Source organism: Muntiacus reevesi, chromosome 3 (assembly GCF_963930625.1).
Source record: "Muntiacus reevesi chromosome 3, mMunRee1.1, whole genome shotgun sequence".
Lineage (NCBI taxonomy): Eukaryota > Metazoa > Chordata > Mammalia > Artiodactyla > Cervidae > Muntiacus > Muntiacus reevesi.
The window spans coordinates 120,864,865-120,888,429 of record NC_089251.1 but is presented as its reverse complement, the minus strand read 5'-3'; the positions used below and the strand labels follow the sequence as shown (position 1 = coordinate 120,888,429).

Here is a 23,565-nt window from a genome sequence, read left to right as displayed (position 1 = left end):
ACTGTGTGGATCACAGTAAACTGTGGAAAATTCTGAAAGAGATGAGAATATCAGACCACCTGACCTGTCTCTTGAGAAACCTATATGCAGGTCAGGCAGCAATAGTTAGAACTGGACATGGAACAACAGACTGGTTCCAAATAGGAAAAGGAGTACATCAAGGCTGTATATTGTCACCCTGCTTGTTTAACTTATATGCAGAATACATCATGAGAAACGCTGGGCTGGAAGAAGCACAAGCTGGAATCAAGATTGCAGGGAGTAATATCAATAACCTCAGATATGCAGATGACACCAACCTTATGGCAGAAAGTGAAGATGAACTAAAAAGCCTCTTGATGAAAATGAAAGAGGAGAGTGAAAAAGTTGGCTTAAAGCTCAACATTCAGAAAACTAAGATCATGGCATCTCGTCCCATCACTTCATGGGAAATAGATGGGGAAACAGTGGAAACAGTGACAGATTTTATTTTCTTGAGCTCCAAAATCACTGCAGATGGTAACTGCAGCCATGAAATTAAAAGACACATGCACCTTGGAAGGAAAGCTATGACAAACCTAGACAGCATATTAAAAAGCAGAGATATCACTTTGCCGACAAAGGTCCATATAGTCAAAGCTATGGTTTTTCCAGTAGTCATGTATGGATGTGAGAGCTGGACCATAAAGAAGGCTGAGCATCGAAGAATTGATGCTTTTGAAATGTGGTTTTGGAGAAGACTCTTAAGAGTCCCTTGACTTGCAAGGATATCAAGCCAGTCAATCCTAAAGGAAATCAATCCTGAATATGTATTGGAAGGACTGTTGGCTGAAGCTAAAGTTCCCATACTTTGGCCACCTGATGCGAAGAGCCAGCTCATTGGAAAAGACCCTGATGCTGAGAAAGAGTGAAAGCAAAAGGAGAAAGGGGCAGCAGAGAATGAGATGGTTAGATATCATCACTGACTCAATGGACATGAATTTGAGCAAACTATGGGAAGAATCCTCCTGCCAATGCAGGAGACCCAGGTTCAATCCCTGGGTCTGGAAGATCCCCTGGAGGAGGAAATGGCAACCATCTAGTATTCATGCCTGGAAAATCCCGTGGACAGAAGAGACTGCCCAGCTACAGTTCATCAGGTTGCAAAGAGTCAGACATGACTGAGCAAGTAACAAACTAGGGCTTCTCTCTGTGGCAGGAGTTTTTTTTTTTTTTTTTTTTTTTCTTTTGCCCCCCTCAGAGGTATAAAGAGACCTATTATAGGGGCATTCAGGGACTATGGGCTTCCCTTGTGACTCAGCTGGTAAAGAATCTGCCTGCAATGCGGGAGACCTGGATTTGATCCCTGGGTTGGGAAGATCCCCTTGAGAAGAGAAAGGTTTCCAACTCCAGTATTCTGGTCTGGAGAATTCCATGGACTGTGTAGTCCATGGGGTTGCAAAGAGACACTACGGAGCAACTTTCACTCACTTACTCACTCAATGACTATGAAGGATTAGACATGGAACTGTTTCACCAAGATCCTGGTTACCACAGACACTGTCTAAAGACCCACCACATGGTTTTAATCCTGTTGGTCTACTTGTTGCTTTTAGACTTTGATCAACACGGTGGTCTTAAAAAAGGGTAAAGAAGCAGACACATTTATCCTGGAAAACCGTTTGGTGCTTTTCATTCATTCAATTCAAATGAATGCATGTGCACTAAAAAAGGACTAATTACTGTGAGATATTTTGGAAACAGAAAGACCTCTGCAGTCTTAAAAACAGTGGGTAATTTTCCAGAAGGATAGGTTTTTGAAACAGTCAATTCTATCTGCATTGCTTCATTAGATAATTCACTCATCTGTAAGAAAATGTTTGGGAAAATGGAAAAGATTTTCAGCAGTGCCTTCACTGGAGAAAATCTGGTAAATTTAAAATCATTGGAAATTGTCCTCCTAAGCATCAGATGTCCTTGTGATTCATGTTCCAGTCTTTGTAATTAGAAGATTGCACAAAAAAAGCAAACATTTCATTAACTAATAGACACAGTTCCCAATTAGTTTCCAGTGAGGATTCCTCCCAACCAAACTTGAGTGTTTATCTCTGCCCATGGCATCAGTATCTTTGGTAGTTGCCTGTTGATGATTTAAGAGGTTGTCAGTTTTATTTAAATAAAATTTTCATAAATTAAGATGAAAAATCTTGCAGAAAATGCAGAACTTCAGGAAAGAGAAGAAAATGATGAGAACTCTTTATCACAGGTCAAACTGTTGATAAATCAGAGTCTGTCTGAGTTAAGATCAGTTAAAATTGGAAGAAGGGAAGATCAATGAGGTTGATAACATGATAGACATTTCACAAGGCACTGACATGAGAATCAAAGAAGTAAAGGAACAACTGTCAAAACTTACAAGGCTCTTGAGTATATTTACAGAACTGACTTCTTTATTCTTTATGTGCCATGTTAGCACACAATTTTGAAGGAAAAATTATGATCTTCCAATCCAATCAACACCAAATTCATTATTTGATCATTTTAACTTTTTTTACATTATTGATTCCACTATTTATTTATTTTTGGCTGTGCTGGGTCTTGCTCTGTGGGTTTTAGAGGTAGGGGCTACTCTCTAGTTGAGATGCATGGGCTTCTCAATGCAGTGGCTTCTCTTAGGAGAAGCAGGAGTTCTAAGGCTCTTGGCTTCAGCAGTTAGGGCTCCTAAGCTCCAGAGCACAAGCTCAATAGTTGTGGTGCACAGGCTTAGTTGCTCTATGGCATGTGGGATCTTCTTGGACCAGGGATCGAACCCAAGTCTCCTGCACTGGCAGGTGGATTCTTTACCACTGAGCCACCGGGGAAGCCCCATTATTTGATTGCTACATAATCCACACTTACTTTTTATTTTTAAAACATCAATGAATTAATGATTTTTGATTTAATAAAATCAATTAAAAAAACATCAATAAAATGAACTGATTTTTAAATATAAATCTTATTATTCTTAAAGATACATTTCTAATCAAACTGGTTAATTTTGTCCACTATTTAGTAGCATTTAATCTTCATTGAAGGAAATTTATGTGCCCTTTTACAGGTTTCAATTGTCCTCAAACGATGAAGATGGCTTTGAAGTCACTAGATTTCATTCTTTCCTAACAAGTAAACAAGTAAGCCCTCCCTCCCACTTTTTTTCCCCTTCATTTCCAAACATCCACACCAGTTCCATATAATCTACAAGCTTAAAACTCATAAGAGATCTCACGTTTTCGGATTCATTCTTTATAAATGTTCTTATCCAAATTATGAAAAAATATGAAAACCAGTAAAAATACTGAGGAAAATATCATCATCATTAGCAGTTTGTGCATATTGTTCTCCTTCATAAAGAATGACTACAATCTAAAAGGCCTGTGTGTGACTAGGGTTAAGATAAAAGCTTCTCTAGATAACAAGTTCTCTGGATCACGAATCTCTTCTCTGGACACTTCTTTCACAGGGATTCATGTGATGAAAGTGCAGCTCATTATCCAAATGACCTGATTCTGATGAAGTCATCATATTTTATCCATCTTTGCAAGAGAGGAAGACTAACAGTTTAACAGAATGTCAGGTCAGATCACTGACCGTTGATAATTACACAAGTAAAGTGCATGAATTTTTAATTGCTATTTTGAAGCATCATTGATTCATTCAGAAAAAAAATTAGAGGTAAAAATCATCAGGTTATACTGAGTGTATGAGTCAGCAATGAGCACATTAGGTGGAGCCAATATTTCACTTAGAAAAAAATGTCTCCAATCAGTCTTTGATTTTTATATGATTTTTGTTTTGAATTAACCAGATAAATTATTTGTCTTCATAAATTAAGTGGAAGAGTCAGTTGCTCAAACTGTAATTGAACAGATCAATTTATTCATAGGCACAAGGTTATCAAGTCATTTATTGAAGCCTTATTATGTTCTTTTTATGTTAAAAATTATAGATTTTTACAAGAGAAGCAACTAAGTGGTTGTTTAACATATGTTAATACTGAAGTATGTGAGAAAATTATCAATTCTCCTTGTATCTTTCAAAGCAAAAGTAAATATTTTAAAATTCTTGCTATTTTATTTAATGCATTTTAATCCCTGAGCAAAGTACTCTAAAACATAAAATGTACAAACTAAAAATTGCACTTTTAGCTATTAATACCCTTGATACAAACTGAAATTCATTACATATGCACATACATTTAAAATAGATGTGTAACATCATATTTGGGCTTCCCTCATAGCTCAGTTGGTAAAGAATCTGCCTGTAATGCAGGAGACCCAGGTTCAATCCCTGGGTTGGGAAGGTCCCTGGAGAAGGAAATGGCAACCCACTCCATTGCCTGGAGAATCCCACGGACAGAGGAGCCTGGCAGGCTATAGTCCATGGGGCTGCAAGAGTCAGACACGACTTAGTGACTAAACAATCATAACATCATGTTTAATAAATGAGAATTATGTTTCACAAAGCTTTCACATTTTATTTTATATTTATTCTAAAACAGTTGGTTTTGCTTTAATGTTAATCATCTAATAATCATTTTGTAGAAATTGCTTATAGCATTTCACAAATGGTAAGTCTGTCTTTAAGGTAGGTTTAATTAATATGTATAGGCCATTGATTCATATGAGTTCCAACTTGCCACAGGTCAATTTAATTCCTCTAATATGCAGGAACATTATTCTTTTGCATTGCTTATAAAGAAATCAATTGATTGACTGCATGACTGGTTTAATGATGTATATTCCATCTGTTCCACTAAAAATATATGACAACTAACAGAAAACATGGGCTTTCCAGGTGGTACAGTAGTAAAGAATCTGCCTGCCAATGCAGGAGACTCAGGTTCGATCTCTGAGTTGGAAAGATCCCCTGGAGTAGGAAATGGCAACCCACTCCAGCATTCTTGCCTGGGAAATCCCATGGACAGAGTAATCTGGAGGACTATAGTCCGTGGGGTCACAAAGATTTGGACACAGCTAAGCATGCATGCACACACACAGAAAATGTATGTACAATAAAATGATCAGACGTAGTTTAAAACTTAGGGCTAAGGAAAATAGACATTATGACAAGTGGTTAGCATCGTGGTTAAAAACAGCATAGATATTTAAGTTATAAACTCCCAAATTGCTGTTATAATTAAACTTTTGATTTGTTTCTGGCATTACTGGCAGTTGAAGTGAAATGGAGACATAAGAAATCATAAAAACATTATTATTTTAAGGAAAAATAAGAAAGGTATTTAGACACAGGTGATTGACAAGATCTGTAGTATTGGAAATGCCAAGAGTTTCCAACTACGTTTTGGAGTTGTTATTATTATTTTAAATAAATCCACTGCAGTGATAAGCATAGGAATCAGGAGCTGAGGGATTCATTCTTGGCTCCCTGACTCTCCCAAGTGGCTCAGTGGTCAAGAATCTGCCTGCCAATGCAGAAGATTCAGGAGACTCGGGTTTGATCCCTGGAGAAGTAAGATTCCCTGGAGAAGGAAATGGCAGCCCACTCCAGTATTCTTGCATGGGAAATTCCATGGACAGAGAAGCCTGGTGGGCTAGAGTCCATGGGGTCTCAAAGAGTCAGACGTGACTAAGCAGGCATATATGCATCTATAAATATCAACATCTGTATAATTTGATTAATCATTTAACTTTTCCTGATTTCAGTTTTTTAATCTGTAAAGGAAAAGGCTTGAGCAAAGTGGCCATTATCAACACGGTTATAGCTCCAAGATCCCATTCTCATTGGGTTCCCACCTACTCAACACAGAGGGAAATGAGCATGTTTCAGAAGGTCTATATTTTAGGTAAGTTTCTCATTAGGGAAAACTTGTTTTAAGAAGTTAGGGGTCACCTCTCCCTCATGTCGATGTGCTCAGAATCAGGAAGAGAACTGATCAGTTTGGTAGCCTGAGAGAGGTCCCTCAAGAAATGAAGAGGATCTAGTCACTGGGTGTTGTGTGTCAACTTCCCAGCATGTCTCCTTCCTCACAAAGTTCAACTGCCACCAAGATGAAATGCAACGAGGGCAGGAACTGGGTCTTATTCCATCCCTGGATGGTGCAGGAGCCAGGGGAGAGTGCTGACAGATTAACTTTCCAGTCATCCTCTTCTTGTGGTGACAGGTTACCAAAATCAGTGTTTTGACAACCACTGGGAAGCAGAGAAGCAGTTACTGTGGGATTTCAGGTCTAATGTCACAGCCTATCTTGAAAATTGTGGGGAGTCAAAATAACCTTTGAAAATCTTTTAAGAAGCTTATAAATCATGGCATGTTGGATTTTGCAAAAAAAAAAAAAATAATAAAGCCTAATAAAGTGTGTTTTTTTTTCTTTTGGTGTGTGTATGCTATAAAGAAATGTGCAATGTGACAGAAATACACATTAACATAAGTTTACCATATTTTTTCTTTTTGCCTTTTCATACTGTTCATGGTGTTCTCAAGGCAAGAATACTGAAGTGGTTTGCCATTCCCTTCTCCAACAAAGATTCTTGAGAGTCCCTTGGACTGCAAGGAGATCCAACCAGTCAATCCTAATGGAAATCAACCCTGAATATTCATTGGAAGGCCTGATGCTGAAGCTGAAACTCCAATATTTTGGCCACCTGATTTGAAGAACTGACTCATTGGAAAAGACCTTGATGATGGGAAAGATTGAAGGCAGGAAGAGAAGGGGATGACAGAGGATGAGATAGTTGAATGGCATCTCTGACTCTATGGACGTGAGCTTGAGCAAGCTCTGGGAGTTGGTGATGGACAGGGAAGCCTGGCGTGCTGCAGTCCATGGGGTCGCAAAGAGTAGGACATGACTGAGCGACTAAACTGAACTGAACTACCGTATTTTTAAAAATCAAAGAAAGGAAGAGAAATGGGAGAATGAAAGGAGGAAAATGAACATGTAGTATTGAATTTGTATGAGTTAAATGTGTACATGATGCAGTTGTTGTTCAGTCACTAAATCATGTCCCATTCTTTGTGACCCCATGGACATTGGCCTGCCAGGCTCCTCTGTCCATCGGATTTTTCAGGCAAGAATACTGGGGCGGGTTGCCATTTCCTTCTCCAGGGGATCTTCCCAAACCAGGAATTGAACCCACGTCTGCTGCATTGACAGGTGAATTCACCACTGAGCCACCTGAGAATCCCACATGATGCACTACTATATCCTTAAATAGCAGCAGCTTTGTGAGATTGTGAAATGGGAAGGGTGTGAACTGACAGCAGGATGAGTAAGACTCCTAGTTTACACCCCATGTGCCTAGGATGGGAGACCTACAGGCCACGCTGTATTTATTGTTATTATCTGGGGCTGGTCCAAAGGACCTGGTTCCTGACTGCTTCATGAATTAGTCAAGGTGAATTCCATTCCTCTCTTTCTCCAACCCCATTCTTGTATTACTATACCAAGAGTATACCGTTAGATAGTGATGAGAATCTTTTGAAGTTCAGAGCAAGACAAGAACCTGTGAGATCCTTTGAAAACCTTCACAAGCGAGTCACCCACCAGACCACCTGCCATTTCAACCCCAAAGGTGGCAGGGTCAGATATAGTGGGTTGGGTGATGCTGCATTATCAAACAACTCCAAAATCTCAGGGGGTTAAAATGACAAAGATCTATTTCTTGCTTATCCTACACGGCCATCATGATTTAATGGGGGTTGTGTTCCACATTGTGCTCCTTCTGAAACTCAGGCTGATGGAGCAGCCACTATGTGAACTCATTACCTAGCAGGGCAGAAAGCAGAAGTGAAACAAAATCATATATGGGCTCTTTAACACTTCCACCTGGATGAGACACATGTCTCTTCTGCACACCTTGCATTGAAGTGAAGTGAAGTGAAAGTCACTTAGTCATGTCCAACTCTTTGCAACCCCATGAACTATACAGTCAATGGAATTCTCCAGGCCAGAATACTGGAGTGAGTAGCCTTTCCCTTCTCCAGGGGATCTTCCCAATCCAGGGATCAAGCCCAGGTCTCCCTCATTGCAGGTGGATTCTTTACTAGCTGAGCCAGGAGGGAAGCCCAAGTATACTGGAGTGGCCCGACCCAGGAATGAAACTGGGGTCTCCTGCATTGCAGGCAGATTCTTTACCAACTGAGTTATAAGGGAAGCCCCACCTTGCAGTGGCTCAAGCAAACCATGTGATCATACCTTGTACAAGGGAGACAAGCAAGGACAACCTGGCTTTATGCTTAGGAACACAATTGGAAATATTTCCTGACTATCACTAGTGACCATTGCAATATAGAGATGTGCCAAACAGTGAACTCTATTAGGTCTTCAAGTACACCCCAATCCGGCCTTATGTTATTGAATATGATTCTGTAATTGGGTGGTTGTTTCACTTTGGCCACACTGAATGAATTGCATATTGCAGTGGAGGAACAAACAGTACTATCACTCTTTCCTTTTATTTAATAAAGAAGGAGGTGAGGAGAGAGAGAAAGAGGGAGAGAGAAATTACTCCTAGTAGCCTCTCAAGTGCAATTTGAAAGCCAGCATGATACACTTTTTTTAGTTAAATTAATGCTTGTGATAGACAGAACAATGGGCCTAAAAAGATGTTCATGTTCAAATCCCCACTACCTAGAAATATTGTTACATGGCAAAGCAGAATCAAGATTCTAGGTGGCATTGAGGTTATTAACCCATGACCTTGATATTCGGACATTATCCTGGACTGTCTGGGTGGATCCAATGTAATCGCAAGGTTTCAAAAGTGGAAAAGAGAGGCTGAAGAGGAGGTCAGATGTTAGAAGAATGGGATGGAAGAACTCAACCCACCATTGCCGACTTTGAAGACGGAGGAAGGGGGTCATGAGGCAAGGACTTCCAGCAGTTTCCAGAAGTTGGAAAACACAGGAAATAGATTCCTCCTAAACCTTCCACATGCTGAAGCTGAAACTCCCATACTTTGGCCATCTGATGCGAAGAACTGACTCGCTGGAAAAGACCCTAATGCTGGGAAAGACTGAAGGCAGGAGGAGAAGGGGAAGACAAAGGATGAGATGGTTGGATGGCATCACCGACTCAATGGACATGAGTTTGAGTAAGCTCCAGGAGTTGGTGATGGACAGGGAAGCCTGGCATGCTGCAGTCCACGGGGTCACAAAGAGTCAGACACGACTGAGTGACTGAACTGAACTGAAACTTTCCAGAAAAGAATGCAACCCTGCTAACACTTTGATTTTATCCCAGCGTGGCCCATGTCAGACTTCTGACATACAGAATTATAAAATAATATATTTGGGTGCTAATCTACTGATTTTGTGGCAATTTGCTGAATTAATATAGAAAATGAAAATAATATCTTTACATTTTAAAAATTGTTGGCCTTACTGCAAGGGATCTTAGTTCCCTGATCAGGGGTCGAACCCACGTCCCCTGCAATGGAAGCACTATGTCTTAACTGCTGGACTGCCAGGGAATTCCCATATGTTTACATTTCTAAAGACTAACTTTTATTTCAAAAGCCATGAATACTCTAAGAATTTCTGTTAACTATTTCAAGATATCAGTAATATGTATTTAGAATGAAAGGAATAAAAAGAAGTACCTTGGTCTGTTTGCTATTTTTTTTTCCAAGAAGAGTTCTCTCAAGCCATTTGTTTGGATATGTCACTTTTTCTATCTCAGGCAGGAATGCAGCACGGTTTTCAGGTAGAGGTGTTAGCATCTGAATTTTTAGACTCCACTGGATATAGATACAAATTTTTAATGTCTTAATTTTTTAGTCCATCATGCTCTAGGTTTCCATTGCTTTCTTATGGCTGACTCAAAATTTCTTCGAGCATCCACCTGTCTTTGCAGCTGCTTTTGATTCAGAGGCCATATGTTGAGAAAGATGGAATCAAAAAGCATTCAGAAAAAATAATGACATTTTAAAACTACTTGGTGACCTTATGAAGGGCAAGAAGCATTTCTTACTCATCATTATGCATGCTTCAGTAACTTTCTTGGGGATAGGAGGTCAAAAATGTCTGAAATAAATAAAGCCATATGACATCAATAAGAGTCCTGGAGGCCTCCAGAGTGGGAATGTACATGCATTAGGAAGTACAGAGTAACAGTCATATAATCAGACAACATACGATTTGGAGTCTAAAAACCAAGGGTGAAGTATGATATCTGTCACTCACTAGTTGAATGACCTTGGGTGAGTCATTTAACCTCTCTAAGCCTAAGCGTATTATTTAAAACGTGCATTAAATAGTAGCACTGACTTCCAGTTTCCACTTGGGGAAATGTTATCCTACCAAGGTATCTGGGTTTCAGTAAAAATATTATAAGCCACATGAAAAGGCAAGGTAAAAATGCTCTTCCAGGGGATAAAGCAACATATTGAACCAGCCTATTACAATTTTAGCTTAATATTTTCAGAATTAATAATAAGACATCAAACCACAGAGAGAAGCTCAGAGAACACCGGGCAGGATAAACACAACACACACACACACACACACAAACATACACACACACACACAAACATATATACTCACTCCTTGGCATATCACATTAAAACTGCTCCAAACAAGAGACAAAAAGAAAATTAGGAAGACAGGCTGGGGAAAAAACACACGTGACATAGAGAGGAACAAAAATAAGAATGAAAACAATTTCTTGGCAGAAACCACAGAAGCCCAAATACAAAGGAAAGACATCTTTAATACGATGAAAAGAAAGTTTTTTCAACCCAGGACTCCATACTCATAAAAAGTATGATTCAAAAAGTAAAGGAAAAATAGACATTTTAGATAAACAAAAACAGAGAATTCACTGCCAGCAGACCTGCATGATAGCGACGTGAAAGGGAGTTCTATAGACAGAACGTACAAGACAGAGAAGCTTGCCTCTATACAGATGAAGTGTCAGAAATTGAGGGTAAAATAAAATCTACTTTTTCTTATTTTTGATTTTCTAAAATATCCAACTTTTTAAAGCAAACATAGTAGCATTAAATAGTGTTTATAACAGAAATAAAAATAACATATATGACAATAGCACACAGGATCAGAGAAGACAATTTGGACATATAATTGTAAGACCCTTACACTGGGTGTGAGGTAGTATATTACAATTTGAAGGTATATACTGTTAAAGTGATGCACTTAGCGTGTCAGCAAATTTGGAAAACCCAGTAGTGGTCACAGGGCTGGTAAAAGTCAGTTTTCATTCCAAATCCAAAAAAGGGGGTTTGGATATCCTGCGATTTGTTGCTGCAAATGGCAGGATATCCATCTCTCTCATGGATAAATAATATCCACGTATCTTCCACAGTTCAAGGGGTCACAAACAGTCAGATATGACTGAGTGACAAACACTTTTACACTTCATGCATATAAATATTCACTTACTCATTCACTGTTGATGAACACAGGCTATTTACATACACTGTCTATTGTGTATAATGCTGCAATGAACACTAGAGTGCAGATATCTCTTCAAGATCCTGCTTTCTTTCTTTCTTTCTTTCTCTCTCCACCCACCACCCCACCACGTGTCTCTCTTTTTATCTTCACCTAACATGAGATGGCTGGCTCAAATGGTCATTCTACTTTCAGTTTTTGGAGGAATCTCCATACAGTTTTTCATGGTGACTGTACCAATTTACCTTTCTACCAACAGTGTAGAGGTTCCCTTTTCTCCACATCTTCACTACCATTTGTTATCTCTTGTCATTTTAATGATAGCCATTCTAACAGAGGAACCTTCCCTGATGGCTCAGATGGTAAAGAATCTGCATGCAATGCAGGAGACCTGGGTTTGATCCCTGGGTTGGGAAGATCCCCTGGAGAAGGAAATAGCAACCCACTCCAGTGTTCTCGCCTGGAAATTCCCATGGACAGAGGACACTGGTAGGCTACAGTCCATGGGGATGCAAAGAGTTGGACATGATTGAGCAACTTCACTTTCACTTTGAAAAATATATTTATTCAGTTTTTCTGTCCATTTTAAAACCAGATTGTTTAGATTTGTTGCTGTTGTTGTTTGCTATTGAATTGTATGAGTTTTTATATACTTTGGATATTATCTTTTATCAGATATATTATTTATAAATATTTTCGCTCATCCCATGTTTTCCTTTTCATTTGTTGATGGTTTCCTTTGCTGTGCAGAAGCTATTTAATTTGAGGTTATCTCATTTATTTTTGCTTTTGTTGCTTTAGTTGATGGCTTTTAATACAGCCCTATCTAGAATCATAATAAATGTGAATGATCTAAATTTAAACACATCAATTAAAAAACATTGTCAGATAAAATATAAAAGTAAGATACAATACCCTGTCTACAAGAAACAGTTTTAAATATGAAGAGATAGATTATAAGCAAAAAGATGGAAAATGGTAACCAAAAAAAGGTGGAATAGCTATGCTAATGTCAGACAAAGGAGATTTCCCGTCTGAGTTATGTGGGCCATTCAACAACTAAGAAAACAAAAGTAGTAAGTGGTAGAACCAGGATCTTAATCACCATGCTATAGTCTTTACAGAAAAGTTAAGTTTTTATTCTGCCTTCTGTGAGCCTTTTGGAGGGATTTAACAACAAACTAATTGATTCTCTGAGCTGGACTTTTTTTGAATGGATTAGTGTTGCTTCTTGCTGCTTCCAGGCAAGAGTACTGGAGTGGGTTGCCATTTCCTTCTCCAGGGTATCTTCCCGACCCAGGGATCGAACCCGTGTCTCCTGTGTTGTAGGCAGACGCTTCACCATCTGAGCCACGAGGGAAGCCACCAATAACGGTCATGAACAATAAAGGTCATGGCATTTTAGAAGGTTAGAAGTGAGAGGGATTCAGATCAGTATATGTAGAGTACGCATTACTCTAAACAGGAGGAGGTAGAGAATCAACAAGTCAAACAATTAATTCCACAGCTACAGCCATTAATTTCAGAACAGAACCAAGCACTACCTGTCCCAGTAGTCTCCCAATGTCAAATACACCATTTTTCCCCTCTTCCTACAGTTCTTTTAAGTTTTAAGCTTTAATTAGAGTAAAACTTCATTCAAATAAATATTAGACAAATGGACCCTTTGTGAATGAGACATTCTCTAATAGTTCATTTACAAATTGATTATTTGGCAGCAGATACATATTTTTCAAAAGGAACCAAGAGGATGGAGATCAGGGACCCCTAAAAGGGTCAAGGTGTGAAATGCAGGAAAAAATGGTGGGTTTCAAGACTTTTTAAAATAATGTTTTTGTGGGAAACTGACTTCAGAGTTCCCACCTCTTCTCCAGATGTTTATTACCCTTCAGCAACATAGAATCTGAGTCCTGAGCATCAAGATTTACTAATTCCCAATTTTTTTTCCCTTGTCAGAAGAAGCACCTCCTGAGCAGTGCTTCCCTGAGAATTGTAAATTAGAGGATGTGGCCACATCAGCCCCGGTCTTGTAAAGAACATGCATTTCAGTCTAGAGAATAATCTCAAGCTTAGATTTAAGACAGAATCTGATATTTGTCGCTGATCCCCAATTTGTTAAGAGTGATGACTTCTTTAAGAGTTTCTGATAAATATAAAACAGAAATGTAAATGTACTCTTAAATTTCTCTGTTTGTTTTGAATTTGAATGGAAGACTTTCATTTACAGCATTGGGCTGTTAGCTCCATTTAAAAAATAGCCTTTTTTTTGTCCCCCTCCAGAACTAACATTCTCGGAGACAAAATTTTGATTCTGATGGGCTTTAGTGAAATATTGCTAGGCTAAACTTAGGCTTGGTCAAACTAAACTGATGGGAAATTTAAATTAAAATATCTATTTTTTCAGACATCTCTCTTTAATGTTTTTCTCATTCAGTATGCCATGGGTGGTTGGAGGGATACACTAGGAGTCTGGGATTAGCATACATACACTGCTGCTGCTGCTGCTAAATTGCTTCAGTCGTGTCCGACTCTCTGCGACTCCATAGACGGCAGCCCGCCAGGCTCCCCCGTCCCTGGAATTCTCCAGGCAAGAACACTGGAGTGGGTTGCCATTTCCTTCTCCCTATGCACATGCTAGTATACATAAACAGATAATCAACAAGGACATACCATACAGCACAGGAACTCAACTCAATATTCTGTAATAACCTAAATGGAAAAAGTATCTGAAAAAGAATGGGCATATGTACATGTATAACTGAATCAGTTTGTTGTACACCTGAAGCTAACAATATTGTAAATCACCTATACTCCAATAAAAATAAATTATAACTGAAATAGAATTCAGTAAGTCAAACAGAACAAAAAGAACAAAAGTATTATCAATGCAAGTGATTTAGAAAATAAAACAAGGCTTCTTTCTTAAATTTGAAATTCAAGCTTAGACATGGTCAAGGTGACAAATTATTTCTGTTTGCAAAAATGATATTTTCAGCATTTGTTGGCTTTAAACAATGATCTGGCTTTTAGGCTGCCCCCATGTGTTCTAATGACATCAGAATTTGTCCAAACCGTGCACCGGGATCTCTTCTCTATCCCCATTTAAAATAATGTGTGAATTTTCAATCAATACAAAAAAAGAAACTGAACTTCAAGTCAGAAGAACTTGTAGATAACCGAGCTTTCTTACATACTATTGTATAAATTTTTAAATCTAATTATTTTCTTCGTTTAATTTCTTTTTACTTCAATTTTTTTTCAACAAATTATTGGAGGCAATTATATTTGTTATAATTAACTCACATGGATGGGATGATCAAATAATTTAATATATGGTATGTTCTCAGTCACTCAGTTGTGTCCGACTCTGTGATCCCACAGACTGGAACCCACCAGGCTCCTCTGTCCATAGAATTCCCCAGGCAAGAATACTGAAGTGGCCTGCCATTTCCTCCTCCAGGGGAACAAATGGGATAACACAACAAAATACCAACTTTACCACTCACACACTTCCCTGGTAGCTCAGCTGGTAAAGAATCTGCCTGCAATGCAGGAGACCCTGGTTCGATCCCTGGGTCTGGAAGATCCCGTGGAGAAGGAAATGGTGACCCACTCCAGTATTCTTGGGCTTCCCTGGTGGCTCAGATAGTAAAGAATTCACCTGCAATGCGGGATACCTGGGTTCCATCCCTGGGTTGAGATCCCCTTCCCCTGAGCTAGGAAGATCCCCTGGAGAAGGGACCAGCTACCCACACCAGTACTCTTGCCTGGAGAATTCCATGGACGGAGGAGCCTGGCAGGCAATACAGTCCATGCGGTTGCAAAGAGTCAGACATGATTGAGCAACTTCCACTTTCAACTTTACCATCCACACAATCAGTTCAGTTCAGTTCAGTCACTCTGTCATGTCCGATTCTTTGCGACCCCATGGACTACAGCACGCCAGGCGTCCCTGTCCATCACCAACTCCCAGAGTTTACTCAAACTCATGTCCATTGAGTTGGTGATGCCATCCAACCATCTCATCCTCTGTCGTCCCCTTCTCCTCCCACCTTGAATCTTTCCCAGCATCAGGGTCTTTTCAAATGAGTCAGTTCTTCACATCAGGCGGCCAAAGTATTACCAATATAAGTCAGATCAACTTTCCTTCTGTGAGAGGTAACTGCTGCATTATAGTAAAATGTGCTACAGCAATACAACACATTTTGTCAGTCTGGGATTCTATTCTGTTTTCATAAACCCTAGTTATGTGGCCTTGGCAAATCAAATAAACCTTTTGTAAAAGACATGATGAAAGAATCTCTTCCTAAACTTTTAGAGCTAAAAAAAAAGAAACTTGTTTGTTTTTTAGATCTTGTGTGTTTGTTTTTTCCCTTGAACTGGATTACTAATCAGAAAACAGGTTTGGGGCCTACTATACAACTAACGGGGAAACATTTCATGTTTCCATAGCTTAGCTTCCTTCTTTGAGACACCTTCCAGCTTTAATAAACAGTGGTTTTAAGAAAACTGTAATGTAATCCACATAATTTATCGCACATTTAAAGATGAAAATATTCAAAGTAAAAACTAGCTGGAGCTTTCACAGAGGTAAGGTAATATAGAGTAATAACTCAAAAAAACATAAACAATTCTTTTCAAAAAAAAATCATCCTTCAAAATTTCTACAGTGTATGAATCAAATAAGATCAATTTCTACAGAATAGTTTAAAATTTCAGTCAATTATATCTTTGATTCAATAAACATTTTAAAATATAAAGGCCCACACAAAACATATATTCTTTAGCTAACTTGATATATTAAAAAATCTTTTTGTTTCATCTGTCCAATTGTTGGAGCATCAAATTGCTTTTATAATTCCTAAGAGAAACAATAATTTATAATCACTAACTTAATTTTATTAAATACTGAAAACATATCAGATTTAGACAACACAAATCTTGCTTTATAACAATTTGATTTTTCCTCTTTATTTCCATTTTCTTGAAAAGTTTGTAGAGTATCCAATCATCAGTTATTTAAATGTCAAAGTTTTGTGGAGAAGGGGTACAATGAATATAATTTCTACACACTGTTTTAAAATTCTAGTTTACTTTTTGCATATCACTATTTATGACTTCCAATTAAATACTGCAGGAAGAAATTGTATTTCTTGCAGTAAATGAAATAGGGGTTAAACTTAACTATTTTTATATTAATAAGGATGCTCATTAAATAGCTGAATTATCACACTGATTTGAGGAAATGTGCTGCATCTTGGCGAATAAACAGGAATATTCAAAAGGTTTATAGCTGCAGCTGGTGTTAATTCTATATTAACATTTTTACAGGCTACTACAAGATACAGAGCAATTTCATGGTAGTTCATTTGCTCCTCGAAAGGTCATTTTACAATCGTGCAGAAGAAATAATTTTAAGGAGTTCTTGGTATAAAGTATTTCTAATATTTTAGAAAATGCCTCAGCTGTTTAATAGATATATAATCCTGATTCAAGCATCACTGTATTGATCAGCAAAACTGGATTTAGAGCAAGCACTCTCCTATCAAAAACGTCTGTATTTTATTGGAATATTGGAATCACACAGCTCACCATTTCCATTCTAAATACCTTAGGTAGTAGATCAGATGGTGTAGAAAGTGAGTCCCCAGTTTGTTCGATTTTCAAATGCTTCACACTTTGACCCAAACTAAGTGACAATATATACTTTTAAGCTTTAAAAATTCTTCCTGCAGTTCTTATTGTCCTTTTCGTGCATTAGGATAGAAAGGAATGACTTAGTGGTACTTCAACTGTGTTTGGCTCCACTGATAGCAGCTTCAGGCGCGGCTTAGAAGTCTTTGTAAGAGCCCTCTGCTAACCCCCAGGGAAGGGATGTTTAAGAGGAAATGCCTGTGGAGTTGGAAAAGCTCTATTTCCTTACGGAATATAAATATTAACACTTCAAGTCTCTAGATGGCAGCCTTCAACACGTTTGAAAAGCGGTGTCCATCCACCCCAACTCCAGTCCAACCTCCATCGTGGCTACTCGGCAACATAGTATCAGCTCCGTGTCTGCTTTAGCCGTTGCATAGTGGATTTAGGTGCTCTCCAAGAATTCGAGTTCAAAATGTTTATTCCAGAGCCTGACACTCGGCTAGAAGCTGCCTAGGTGTTTGCTTGGGGAAAATGAGGAAGTAAGGGATGACAGAATAGTCCACACGAAGCCCCTTCTGCCTCGGAAAGGTGGGGCTGTGCGGGCGGCAGAGGGACACCTGCATCCGCTCACAGCAGCTTCCTCTCCTCCAGGAGAATGGACGCTCCGCGCGGAGCAGATAGAGCGCAAAAGCCCACCTGCCCGGCTGGCGGAGCCCCACCAGCGCGACGGCCTCAATTCACCCCTGAGGTTTACGCGGGTAGAAATACTAAAATCTGTTTCCTAAATGCGCAAAGAACTGAGTCTGAGCGCGAGCACGATCAAAGCGAGGAGGCAGGACGGAACGCACATCAGGGAAAACGTGTTGCTCCCCACCTGGGAAGCGCCTAAGGTGGCCGCCCCCACCTCCCGGCGTGCGGACCCCAGGGCTGGGGTAGTCAGGGAACGCTCGAGGCCAGAGATGCTAAGGAGCCTGGCAGGAGGTGTGGGGGCAACTGAGGCGGGTGGGACTGGGGCGGACTGAGGTCCTTTTGGTCCAGGTCGCCGGCGGGCGCAGTCTAGGTCGGTCGGGAGTTAGAGGCAATCGCCCCCACCTCGACCTCCCCACCAGCAACCGCAGACACTCGCCTAGGGGGTCCGCAGGGTCGGGATGTAGGGGTGCTTTACCCCATGCTTCCTTCCTGTTTTCATCCCTACCTTGGAACCGCTCTCCCCTCAAGGCGCAAACCCTCTCCGGGCCGGGTCCGCAGAAAGTCCGGCTCCAGGCTTCCCGGGCCCCCGCCCTAGAGGCGGACGCGCGCTCTCGCCCACCCCGTGCGGCTCCGGCGCGCAGGCTCACCCAGCAGCGCTCCCCGTGGGCTAGTGGACAGGGACCGCGAAGCGCCTCGCAGCCCCGCGGCCGGACTTCCTGTAAGTTCCGAGTCCTCGGCGTCCTGGAGAGCCCCGCGCCCCCGGGGCAAGTTCGCGAGCGACTCGGAGCAGAGAACCGAGTTGATGCGCGTCAGCTTGGGCAGAGGGGAGAGCGGGTCTTACCTTGGTGCGGAGAGCGGGGAGCTGCCATCCATTGTCTGGGGGCGCGTCGAGAGAGGCAGGGCGGAAAGTGCGCGCGAGGGACGGGAAGTCTGCGGTGCTAGGACCCGGTTCCCAGAGCGCCGAGACGGACGCGCGCGGGCAGCGAGGCGCGCGGGCTGAGACCACCGCGGCGCGGGGCGGTCGGAGCCGCGCTCCTCCCTGGCAGGGGAGCGTTGAACCCCGCGGCCGTCAAATAGTCTCCTCCCAGTTGTCCCCTCTGAGCTTGCAAGTGCGCTTGGCCAAAGCTCCAAGCTGTCTACCCAGCTTCTGCCCTCCTCCAAGGCAGCCCGGGTCTCGGTAGCCAGAGGCGCCTTGCGAGCTTTCCCTGCCTCTGCTGGCGCCCTGCTGGGGTGACTCCGACAGAATTTCTCTCTCCCCGCCTCACAATCCCGTTCCCTCGTCTCTCCCTGGGGTAAAGCCGTCTGAGCCCTGAAGTTGTTCATCCGCTTTGCCACATTCAGGCTCAACTCCTGCCCATGCCCCCCATCCCCCACTGGCCGCTCACCATTCCTTTGAACTGCCTCCCTGAATTTTCGTTTTGTTTGTCTTCTACCAAGGCATGGTTCATCGCTCAGAGCAATGCCCTTTGATCTGCCAGCTGCTTTTGCCTTTACCTGGACTAGATTTGATTCTCAGAATTCTGCATCGAACTCATTTTGATTAATTGTGACTCACTCATACCTTATCTGTGTGCGCAGATTTTTCAGAAGCTTTGACAGTGGTCATCCGTCAGAGGCCAGCACCCAGACCCACATACACACACACAAAATCTGTAAACGTCTGCTTCAGTGTCCCCCTGAGCAAAAAATGACACTGGTTTTAAGAAGGAAGACATTGATGATTGCAAGTGGCTGTTAAGATGAAGATACTCTTGATTCTGCTTCATTTTCATTAAAATTTAAAAGAAAGAACGCTATGGGACTTCCTGGCTTCCCTCCCAGGTGGCGCTAGTGGTAAAGAACCCGCCTGTCAATGCAGGATACATGAGACACGCGGGTTCCATCTCTGGGTGGGGAAGATCCCTTGGAGAAGGAAATGACAGCCCACTCCAGTATTCCTGCCTGGAGAATCCCATGGACAGAGAAGCCTGGGGGTCGCAGTCCATGGGGAGTCACAAAGAGTCAGACACGACTGAAGCGACTTAGCACGTAAGACAAAGGGGAAGATGGTGGACATGCATTTGGCCCTCCTCCTGGTAGCCACAGATAAAAGCTCTGGAGATTGTAGAACAAGCATAATAAGACCAAAAGTTGGGCAGAAGAAAGTTGACAAACTAGAGACTTTGAAACTCAAGGAATGGCATGATAGTGAGTTCCCATCTTTTTGTTTGTTTGTTTTTCTTTATCTCTTTTTTTTTCTTTATCTGTTATGTTGCAGACTTGAAACTGAAGTAGCTGAACAAAACCAGAACTGTCCATGAGTGCAGACCAAAAATTGCCTCCCCTTTTTAGCCAAAGGACCAAGAAAGGGACAGTTCAGCAGACAGAAAATTGTCTGGCAGCACATCAAATTTAAAAAAATGCTGTGGTCTCTCTCAACCAATCCATCAAAGGCCAAGTGTGGCCCCTAGATTTGTTCTACTGTTTTCACATCCAGAAGGATATATCAGCCCCTTCTCCTTGCCGCTGTGTCCCTGAAGCCTATACTTTGCTGCCACATAGCAGCAACCTGTCCCTCTCCCACTCGGCACTGGGGGAGTTTAAGAGGAGCCAAGGTGGAGAGTCAGAGCTTCCCCCACTGCCTGGAGGTAATGAAGCCCCTTGGGAATTGATACCTAGGCACTCACGCCACTCCCAGTATCAGTGGAGGTTCAATGGAGAATCTTGAACCCCCAATCTGTGCCTAGCAGCAAGGGGGACACCCCTCCTCTCAGGTGTTGAAGGAAGTTATGAGGACACCCTGAATTCTATCCCCTAACTTACTCCCCTCACCTCCTCCATGCAGTGATGAGGCAATACTTCCCACTTGCAGGTCGCAGGAGCCCTGTTTAGAGATGCCCATTATAAGGAGAAATGAGATTTAGTCTCCCAGGTAGTACTCTAAACGTATAGGCTTAATAGAAAATTACTCATCTTGCCAAGAACAAGAAGATTTCAAACAGAATGTTTTTGAAAAATCAGCAAGATAACAAACATGTCTCCAATTATCTGACAAAGACTTTGAAGTAGCCATAATAAAAATGCTTCAATAAGTGATTACAAACACACTTGAAAAAAATTGGAGAAATAGAAAAAGAGAGGTGAGGGAAGGTGATAAGAAGGGAGAGAAGGAGAAAGAAAAGAAGAAATGAAGTCTTACAGGTAAATAGAACACATACATAAAAAATTGAAAATTTTAGAACTGGAAAATATAGTAATCAAAATGTAACACTAACAATGATTTTAACAACATAATAAAGTGAAAAGAAGAGAAAATCAGTAAACTGGAATATAGAGCAATGTAAATTATCCAATTTGAACAAAAGAGAGAATATGTTCTAAGAAAAGAAAGAAAAAAAAAACAGAATCCCAAGAACATGTGAAGAAAAACAGTTGAAAAAAATATCCCCAAATTTGGCAGAAGACTTCAAGCTATAAGTTCAAGAAGTGGAGCAAAATCCCAATGTAATAAACACAAATAAACCTAATAAAGACATATCATAGTCAAACATCTCAAAATTAAAGACAAAGGCAAAATATTAAAGCAATTGTGGAGAAACATCACCTTACCCATAAGGGTTGTTGCTGTTGTTCAGTCACTAAGTTGTGTCTGTCTTTTAGTGACCCAAACTGTAGTCTGCCAGGCTCCTCTGTCCATGGGATTTTCCAGGCAAGAATACTGGAGTGGGTAGCTGGTCCCTTCTCCAGGGGATCTTCCTGGACCAGGAATCAAACCTGCATCTCTTGGATTGGCAAGTGAATTCTTTACCAGAGGCACCCGGGAAGCTCACCCATAAGGAAAAACGGTAAAAATCAATAGCAAATTTCTTGTCAGAAACCACCGAGCAAGAAGTAAGTGCAACAACGTTTTAAAACTGCTGAGGAAAAGAACTATCAACACAAAATCTTGTGTCTAGTAAAAATATTCTTCAGAAATGAAGGTGAAATCAAGACATCCTTAGATGAGGTAAGACTAAGAAAATTGGTCATCAGTGCTGGTGGTGGTGGTTTAGTCACTAAATCAAGTCCAACTCTTGCAATCCCATGGATGGTAGCCCACCAGGCTCCTCTGTCCGTAGGATTTTTCCAGGCAAGAATACTGGAGTGAGTTGCCACTTCCTTCTCTAGGTGATCTTCCCAATCCAAGGTTTGAACCTGGGTCTCCTGCACTGGGGTAGATTCTTTACCAACTGAGCTACCAGGGAAGCCCAAAGACGTTCTCCAAATAGAAAAGAAACTATAAGAAAGGTATCTTGGAATATCAGGAAAAAAATCCAATACAAAACACAGTAAGCAGTAGCATGATAAAAAACAATAGGTTTCCTTTCTCCTCTTGAGTTTTCTAAATAATATTTGACAATAAAGCAAAAAGTATAACAATGAATGATGCATTTCTAAATATATGTAGGAAAACATTTAAGATTATTACAAAATAAGTAAGTATAAAATAAGTATTATAAAGGGGAGAAAATAAAGGGACACAAGAGTCATAAGTTTTCTACACTTTGTTCAAACTGGTAGGTCGCCATTCTGTTTTCCACGGCATCTTCCTGACCCCGGGGTTGAACTTGGTTCTCTTGCATTGTAGGCAGATTCATTACCATCTGAGTCACCAGGGAAGCCCAAATTAATACCACAGAAGACTTTAATAAGTGATGTGTATTTAATGCAATATGTAAAGAAATCACTAAGAAAAAGTCACACAAATAAATATGCTCAAAATACTATGGGTAAATAAAATTAAAATCAATAATAAGAAGTAACCCACAGTAAGGCAGAGAGAAAGAGAATAGAAACAAATAGAGAAAACGAATTTTAAAAAATACAAAAGAATAGTTTTAAGCTCTAATATATCAATGATTGGGCTTCCCAGGTGGTGCTAGTGGACAGAATATGCCTGCCAATGCAGGAGACCCAGGAGAATTCCATGGACAGAGGAACTGGGGGTCGCAAAGAGTCTGACATGACTGATGCGGCAGCATGCACACATGCACATATCAATGATTACATGAAATTTGAATGATCTAAATATCAATTAAAAGATAAAAATTGGCAGAATGGATTAAAATAATTCAATTATATGCTGTATATAAGAAATTACTTTCAAATATAGCTATATAAGAAAGTTGGGAAAAGGTGTGTCATGCTAATATTATTCAAAAGAAAGCATGAGTGGCTGTATTAATATCAGATACAGTAGATCTCAGAGCAAAGAAAAGTACTAGAGACAGAGGGGGAGATTACTCAGTGATAAAGAAGTCTTTCTAAACTATACAGCTACATGTAAGAGAATGAAATTAGAACACTTCCTAACACCATACACAAAGATAAACTCAAAATGGACTAAAGACTTAAATGTAAGACCAGAAACTATAAAACTCTTAGAGGAAAACATAGGCAGAACACTCAATGACATAAATCAAAGCAAAATCCTCTATGACCTACCTCCTAAAGGATGGAAATAAAAGCAAAAGTAAATAAGTGGGATCTGATTAAACTTAAAGGTTTTTGCACAGCAAAGGAAACTGTAAGCAAGGTGAAAAGACAGCCGTCAGAATGGGAGAAAATAAAAGCAAATGAAACAACTGACAAAGGATTAATTTCCAAAATATACAAGCAGCTCATGCAACTCAATACCAGGAAAACAAATAACCCAATCAAAAGTTGGGGAAAATACCTGAACAGACATTTCTCCAAAGAAGACATACAGATGGCTAACAAACACATGAAAAGATCCTCAACATCTCTCATTATTAGAGAAATGAAAATCAAAACTACAATGAGATATCACCTCACACATGTCAGAATGGCCATTATCAAAAAGTCCACAAACAATAAATTCTGCAGAGGGTGTGA

At 40.4% G+C, this 23,565-nt stretch overlaps 1 protein-coding gene across 1 annotated transcript in view; it reads right to left on the bottom strand.

Annotated features, from left to right (window-relative positions):
* The window catches only part of SPHKAP (SPHK1 interactor, AKAP domain containing), a 186,441-nt gene extending 168,817 nt beyond the window's left edge, over positions 1-17,624 (bottom strand). The window contains exon 1 of the mRNA XM_065928912.1: positions 17,495-17,624. Within this exon, the coding sequence (XP_065784984.1) occupies positions 17,495-17,624 (130 nt within the window). The remainder of the gene's footprint in view (positions 1-17,494) is intronic.
* Positions 17,625-23,565: the final 5,941 nt, after the last annotated feature.